Source organism: Phodopus roborovskii, unplaced genomic scaffold, assembly GCF_943737965.1.
Source record: "Phodopus roborovskii unplaced genomic scaffold, PHOROB, whole genome shotgun sequence".
Lineage (NCBI taxonomy): Eukaryota > Metazoa > Chordata > Mammalia > Rodentia > Cricetidae > Phodopus > Phodopus roborovskii.
This window is the reverse complement of record NW_026126588.1, coordinates 19713988-19722012: the sequence shown is the minus strand read 5'-3', so window position 1 is coordinate 19722012 and position 8025 is coordinate 19713988. Positions and strand designations below refer to the sequence as shown.

At 49.3% G+C, this 8025-nt stretch overlaps 1 protein-coding gene across 1 annotated transcript in view; it reads left to right on the top strand.

The window, feature by feature from the left end:
* The first annotated feature begins 2174 nt into the window (after window positions 1–2174).
* Window positions 2175–8025, top strand: part of Fam178b (family with sequence similarity 178 member B) — an 84568-nt gene continuing 78717 nt past the window's right edge. The window contains exons 1-3 of the mRNA XM_051204576.1: window positions 2175–2422; window positions 2920–2981; window positions 4878–4991. Coding sequence (XP_051060533.1) covers window positions 2210–2422; window positions 2920–2981; window positions 4878–4991 — 389 coding nt within the window. The 5' untranslated portion in view covers window positions 2175–2209. The remainder of the gene's footprint in view (window positions 2423–2919; window positions 2982–4877; window positions 4992–8025) is intronic.

The following is an 8025-nucleotide window of genomic DNA, read 5'->3' as shown; positions in this document are numbered from 1 at the left end:
TTTCTAAGTCTACTAGTTCAGTCCCTGAGCCTCGGCATTTAGGGACCTGGGACTACTTGCACTGTAGAGTTTCTTCTCCTATTCCTGTAACCAGATGACTAGTGACGTTTTTATTTGTGTTTTGTTTTGTTTTTGGAGACAAGGTCTCACTGTATAACCCTGGCTGGCCTGGAACTCTGTAGACCAGGCTGGCCTCATTCACACAGAGAGCTGCCTGCCTCTGCCTCTGATCCCTTGAGTGCTGAGATTAAAGGCGTGTGTCACCAGGCCTGGTTTCTTTGTTCCTTTGTTCCTTTGTTTGTTTAAGAGTATTTTATTTTAAAATGTACTTATGTGTGTGCCGGATTGGCTATTTTGTACCACATGCAAACAGATGCCTGTGCAGACCAGAAGAGGGCGTCAGAGTTCCTGGAACTGGAGTTATAGGCAGTTAGGAGCCCCTGATGTGGGTGTTGGAAATGGAATTCAAGTCCTCTGCAAGAGCAGCGATCTTCTGCCTCAGCCTCCTGAATGGGGAGCCACCTGCAGCCACCACTACATCTAGCTGCTGTCAGGGTTTTTGTTTGTTTGTTTGTTTTGTTTTGTTTTAATTAAACTTCATAGTTCATGAGAGTTTTACCTGCTTAATTCATAGAGGCCTATGATAGCCTATATTTTAGGGATTTTTCTGGATTACTGTTTTTGTTGCTGTCACTCCAGAGTATAGGCATTTTTTTTTGTGTGTGTGTGTGGTTATGTTTCATTGATAGATTGGTTCCTTAAAAAAAAAAAAAAAAAAAAAAAAGCCATTTAGCCAGGTATAGTGGTTCATGCCTTAACCCAGCACTTGAGAAGCAAAGACAGGCAAATCCCTGTGAGCTCAAGGCCAGCCTGGTCTGCATAGTGAGTTACAGGACAGCCAAAACAAAACCACAACAAAAGATGAACAAAGGAAAGAAGCCATTTTAAAGTGTGTTATCATCATGTGTATGTGAACGTGGCTGAGTCACGGGCAGCGCTCACACAAAGACGACTCCTGTGGACTTGGTTCTCTCCATCCGCCTTTACGTGGGTCCCAGGAATCCAACTCAGGTCTCCAAATTTACGTGGCAAACAGCTTTACCAGCAGAGCCACCTTGCTGACCCCAAATGAGCCATTTTAAGTGTAAGTGGTAATCCATTTCCCACACGTCAATATTCATTGTAATCATTTTTAGATTTTTTTGATTAGTTGTCAAATTTAATGTTGTGAGTGATATATCACAGTTGTATTTATATGTATTGTTTTCACTGTTGTTGAGTTTGGAGCCTGCTTATCAGAGCCTGGTCCTTCCTGGCCAGTCCCACCGTCCCTTTAAATCGCTCCTTCATTCAATAAAAATGTATAGGCCCCTAACCATGGGCCAAATCTGGGCAGGTTTCAGGGACATGGTAGAGACCAGATTACCCTGGCCCAACCCTCATAACAAACAGGATGAAACCAGTTGGAATAGGAGCCCCTGAACTCAGAATAGATGATGTGGGACATCATCTCAGAATACAGCTTTTCTCCTGAGGGGAACTAGACACACACAACAGAGAGAGAGGCAGAGAGAGAGAGAGGCAGAGACAGAGAGAGAGAGAGAGGGGCAGAGAGAGAGAGAGAGAGAGGCAGAGAGAGACAGACAGAGAGAGAGCTTCTGCTTGTCTATTATGTTGCTGAAATGGAAGCCAGGAGACCCTTGTGTCTCAGCTGTGACAAGGTGCCTGCTCCTTGAGATAGGCCTGGAGAAGAATTCCTCCTGGGTACCAGGCCCCGCCTTCTGGGAAACACAACGATGTAGAGTCTTTAGGTTTCTTCTGGTGGTCACCTCAGCTATCAGTTGAGTCTGTCGAGGACAGAGCATCCACAGCTTTCAGATGGCCAGGCCCCAGAACACTTTGCTAGCCTTCCTGTGGAGGAGTAGGCATTACCTGCACAGGTAGACACATGATGGGGTAGGACCAAAGGCGGCCATGATGGAAAGAATTATTACCCTCACAATCCACACATAGCAATCCCAAGTTGTCCCTCTCCTTACCCAGTGTGGCTTGTTGTCTGGGACGCCAGTGGGTCTCACAGGGGTCCAAGCAGCCGCTGATGTGCCTACCCTTTTGCCTAACCTGAAGTGCAGCCTCTTAAAGCCCTCTCTTCAATACTCAGTGCAACAGCTGTGCAGCTCTAACTCCCAAATCGTGGAAGAGGCCCAAGATGCAGGTGCCCCGAGACTCGTTCCCCACTGACTGGAGCCCACCACCTGTAGATTTCCTAAACAAGAACAGGAAGATACTTCAGGCCTGCAGGAGACCTCGGGAGACCTGGGGGAAGGAGCATCTAGACTCAGACCAGAAGGTGGGGCTGACCTCGCTGGAAAAACTGTTCTGGGACATGGCGGGTCCGAGCCAGCAGGCTGTGACTCCAAAGGTAAGCCGGTAGCCACCTTGGCTTCACCCTCTTAGTTGCCCACAAGCAAGCCCTGTGTGGCCTAATGAATTATGTTGTAGTCATGTATAAGAACACCCTGGCAAATGTTAATTGAGTGCATAACACACAGATACATACATGCACACTTTTATAAACACAAATACATACGTGTACATATGCAAACCTGCGCATACACACATGCACTCATATATACTGTATATGCACACATATGCACATACACACATAAGTTACATAATCCCTTTGCCGTGGATATGAAATGACACTCAAAGTGTATTTCTGGTTGGAAAGAGCAGAGTGCAGGATGAGGCGTGTGGCACATTCCATGAGGTGCAATGACGGACAAAACCCCTGCCTGCTTGTCCTTGTAAAGCAGCATCTGAAAGCATACAAGCACACAGGGGCTGCCTGTGTTCAGAAAAGCGAGCAGAAGGCATTAATGTCAGAGTCCTCCCCATGCCTGTGTCCTGTCTTTGCAGATGTCCTCTGGGGGCTCAGAGTGCTATGTCAACAACTTAGATTACTTACTGCAAGAGAAGAGGTGAGTGTGGCACGAGGTCTGTCAGAGGGGTGGGGTCGCGTGGAACAAATGTAGGCTGTGCAGCATGAGCAGGCTCCCAGCAGGTGCGGCATGCCCCGTGGGCTGACTAGGAAGGAACCTAGGCTCACAGTCAGGTCAGGAAGGGGCGCCTCCACCCACATGAGCAGCGAAGTCCTCATCTCAGGTCCCTGTTCCTCCCAGCACAAGGCCGCCCCATCAGAGGGACATGGGAAAGGAGACAGCCGGGGTTCCGCCTGAGTCTGGCCTCTGGCCTGCCCAGCACTGAAGCGCCTTTGGCTGCTTTTCCTCCTGACTTTATCTGATGATGCTCGCCTTGTTCCCGCCTCACAGCACAGCTGCTTCTCACGAGAAGTCAGGCTCTGAGTGCTGCTGTCCCTGCCTGTAGTGTCTGAAGGCAAAAGCCATGCTGGTCAGAAGTAGACATCCCTTCGGGGTGCAGCTGGTGTCAGCATCCAGCACCTGACTTCTCAGGAGGAGCTTGGCTTGTGTGGAGGGGCCCTTTGGAGTGGAGCTGTCGGCTGCTCCTATGCACAGTAGACACCTCGGGCTGTGACGTGACCAGGGACAGCTGCTCGTGTGTGGGGCCGTTGGCGGGCCTGCTGTGTGATGTGTGTAAACATGATTATTCATCATTCTCATGATCAGCTCTTCCCTTCCCATCCCTTCCCTGTGTGCACATGTGCACACACACTAAAGCAGACACGTGTACAGGTACACTGAGCACTGGCATAGCTCCTGCTCTTAACTCGTGCTGGAAGGGAGCACCCATGCCCACCTTCCAGGGACTTCCCCGGAACTCACAGGCCCCGCCACCTTGCCGCCCAGTACAGTTGGGACACACGGGGTGGGCAGTGGTTTCTCTGGGGTTCTCCATGCTGTCCCCTCGGGTCGGGTCGGGTCGGGATAGTCTCCCTCCTTCCTCCATAGTTACTTCGGTTTTCAATGTCTCACAACTGTTGTTTGGTTGTGGTTGTTGCTGGAGACGACTTGATGTAGGGAGTGGGTGGTGCCGCTCTCCTCACCTGGGAATATCTGGGTTCTGGTAGTTTCCATATTGTTAAGTTGCTAAGAAAGGGCCCCAGATAGCAGCCTTGTCTTAGAACCTTGGAGAGGCAGATAGGACAGGCCATGCTGCTCCTGGAAGGCTTGGACGGGAACTCTGGGCGCTGACAGGTACGAGGGATGTGGATGGAGATAACGCAGTGAGTGGTAGCTGGGTGAACACTGGCACCCACTGAATCACGGAGGCATCTTAAGAGGCTAAGGTGTTTTCCTGCGTCACAGACTGTCCTGGGAGAACGGGTGTGAGAGAGTGAGGGCCTGGGGCAGGCTCCAAGCTTCTGATGGGTCGTATGTCCTAAGCTGCTAGGTTCTAGGGGATGGAGACTTAGACATGTGGAGTAAGAGGAGCGAGTCTCGGAGCTAGAAATCATCAGGTATAGGCTTGCTTCTAGGGCCTGGGCAGGCGATGGAGTTTTTCATACTAAGGGCCTGTGGGGATGGGAGGGAAGGCTCTGGCCTCTTGAGGCTGGAGAGTCAAGTGGTGAGCTGTGGCTGCCAGAGACCAGAGGGAACAAGCCTCCTCCCCTTGTGTTGCTGAGACCTGGGGAATAGATCTGGAGATGGTACAGAATGAGTGAGTGTCAAAACAGGATCCACAGGTGTATGTGACAGTGTGTGACAAAGCTGCCTCCTCAGCATTGCCCACTGGACACCAGACAGAGCTCTGGCCCTCAGGAAGTAAATATCAGAGCCAGGGTTTAGGGCACAGGAACGTGGCAATGCTGTGTTCTTGGGGTGGGGGATGCCTCTGGACACGGGTGGAGAGCAGGTAGCTGTGCTGACCGCTGGCTCAGGCTCTCATTTCCCCCAAAGACAGCAGGCCCTGGAGCAGGGTTGGAAGCAGCTGCTGCAGCAGGAACATCCCAACCTTGAACTCAGTGAGTGTGAGGAAGACTACGGAGAAGCAGCACTCACACCTGAGCACAGGTAGGAGCAGGGCCTCTTACGGTGCGGGCCAAGTCTCAACCAGCAGCTTGTGCCACTGTCTCCTCTTATGGCCACGGTCACTCATTGATTCACGACATAGCCAATCACCTGCCCCAGGGTTTCTAGGACAGAGATCACAAAACAGCCCAGTTATCAGCCAAGTTCAGAGAACCATATCTCCTGGGGAAATAGCTACGTAAAACCACAAGCTTAACTGAAAAGAGCTACATGAAATTTTCAGCGTACTCTGACTGGGGAAAGGAAAATGGCTGTTGTCTAGCTTTGCTGGCTCAGATTTCATTGGGCTATGGTTGGAGGGAGGGCTGATTTCATCTGTTCCACGAGGTCTCAGATGCCTGGGGGCTACAGTGGAATACATCCGTAGGATGTTCTGTTTTCCATGTGTGGTGATTTGAGTAAGATGGACCCTGTAGGCTCATGTATTTGAATGCTTACTCACCAGGGACTGGACCTCTTGGAAAGGATTAGAGGATTAGGAGGAAGTGCATCACTGTGGGTAGACAGACTTGGAGGTTTCAAAAGCCCACACCAAGCCCAGTCTCTCTCTCTCTCTCTCTCTCTCTCTCTCTCTCTCTCTCTCTGCCTATGGATCAGGGTGTAGCTCACTGCCATGATGATAATGGACTAAATGTCTAAAACAAGCAAACCCCCAGTTAAATGTTTTGTTTAATAAGCGTTGCCTTGGTCATGGTGTCTCTTCACAACAATAGCAGAGTGGCGAAGACAGAAGCCGGTTCCGGGAGTAGGGTTTTGCTGTGACAGGTCTGGCCATGCTGTTTGTTGGAGGAATACAGAAGACTTTGGTATTTTGACGTAGGAAGTGGTTGGCCGCTTTAAGTGGTGCTTAAGGGGCCATCCTACTGGGGCATAGAAGACAGCGGTGCCAAGCGTGATTTGAACTGCAGATCAGCTGGAGAATCTTGTTTCAGATGAATGCTATGCAAGAGACCTGCAGACGGTTCTTGTGATATTTTCACAATGAATATGGCTGCTTTTTGTCCTTGTCCAAAAAATTTGTCTGAAGCTAAATTGAAGAGTTTGGGATTAATGGCATTGGCAGCAGAGATTTCAAGACAGCCCAGTTTTGACTCTGTTGCTTGGTTATTAGTGGCCAGTCTTATGCAGATCTATAATGAAAAGGTGCAAATTGAGCAATGAAAAATAAAAAATTTACAGTTTGAGGAGAAAGGAAGCACTAGGAAATGTACTAGAGCTAAATCCAGCCCTCAAGGAGGTAAAAAGAAAAGCATGACATTCTACTGAATAAAGGGAGTGAGTGGTGGTGGCCTCAGGACAGGAGCCCACCCAGCGAAACTGCTAACTTGTGAAAAGGATTTAAAGAAAAGCTTAATCAGTGAAGGAAACATCAACAACAGAAAGTTGATGCAAATGTAATTAAATGATGGGGCTGAGTTCCAGCCCCATCAAGCAGCAGAACTTGGCACCTTTGGCCACAGGTTCTGGCTTTAGAATACAAGAAAGGGGGAGTGAAATCTCCCTCTGTGGCTAAGGATATCCACCGAGACCAGGTGTGTGTCAGGGGTGTGCCTGCATCGGGGCCCAGAGAGGCCATTGCATGCAGCTGTAAAGGTGAAGTCTAGATTTCATCAGACACCCCCGTGACATTTGAGATGCCAGAGTCATGGGATACCTTCAGAGAACAACTACAGGCTGGGTATGGAACCAACTAGAGAGAGAGAGAGAGTATGTTCTAGTCAACAAAGCTGAAAGGAGTTGGATATATGAAGATTTGTAGTTCACCCCAGCTGTAATCAGGTTGACAACCAAGACCAGTCATCACTGCTCCCCTCCTTTTGAATGGCAGTGTATAGTCTGTGCCATTTGTGTTAGAAGTATGTGGAGACAGGGTTTCTCTGTGGCTTTGGAGCCTGTCCTGGCCTCGAATTCACAGACCCGCCTGCCTCTGCCTCCCGAGTGTTGGGACTAAAGGCGTGTGCCACTGACGCCTGGCATGATCTTTGATTTTGATATTACAGAGGGTTACAGTTAAGGAATTGCCATGAATCTCAGAAGAGACTTTGAGCTTTGGACTTTTTAAACATGGTTGAGGCTGTGATAGACTGTGGGGACTTTGAAAATTGGAGTGCGTGCCTTTCTGCATTCTGATGTGGCTATAAATCTATACGGGTCAGGGAGTAGAATGTGGTGGTTTAAATACGATGGCTTCCACAGGCTCATGGATTTGAATGCTTAGTCACCAGGGAGTGGAGCTCTTTGATTAGAAAGATTTTGAGGTGTGGCCTTGTTAGAGAAAGTGTGCTATTTGGGGTGGGCTTTGAGGTTTCAAAAGCCCAATCTGTGGGATTTCTCTCTCTTTCTCTCCTCTCTCTCTCTCTCTCTCTCTCTCTCTGTCTCTTCTCTCTCTGTCTCTGTCTCTGTCTCTGTCTCTCTCTCTCTCTCTCTCTCTCTCTCTCTCTCTGTCTCTCCTCTCTCTGCCTGGCTCCTCTCTCTGTGCCTATGGATCAGGATCTGGCTCTCAGCTACTGCTCCGGCACCTGCCCACATGCGGCCGTGCTTTCTGCCATGATGGTAATGAACTAGTCTCTGAAAGGAAGCCCCTAATTAAAATCTTTCTTTCATGAGAGTGTCTCTTCACAGCAATAGACAAACAATAATATACCATGTATCTAGGCTGCTGTGAGAGTTTCATGAACAGGGCACATGTAAACAGCAGAAATCTGCTTTTCTTTTTTGTTTGTTTTGCTTAACATGGGTTTGTGTAGCCCTGGCAATTCTGGAACTTGCTCTGCAGACCTGGCCTACTTGAACTCAGAGCTCTGCATGCCTCTGCCTCCTGAGCGGAAAGATTAAAAGCGTTCACTCTCACAGCCAGCTCTTAGAAATCCACTTTTCGTGGTAGATTCTGCAGACTGGGAACCAGAGGTCAGGTGCCAGTCTGTCAGATTCTAGGAGAGCTCTCGTATCCTCGGATGGAAGAGGGAGGACTAGCGGCCGCTCTGAGTTCTCTGAGATGTTTTGAGTGTGTTTGGAG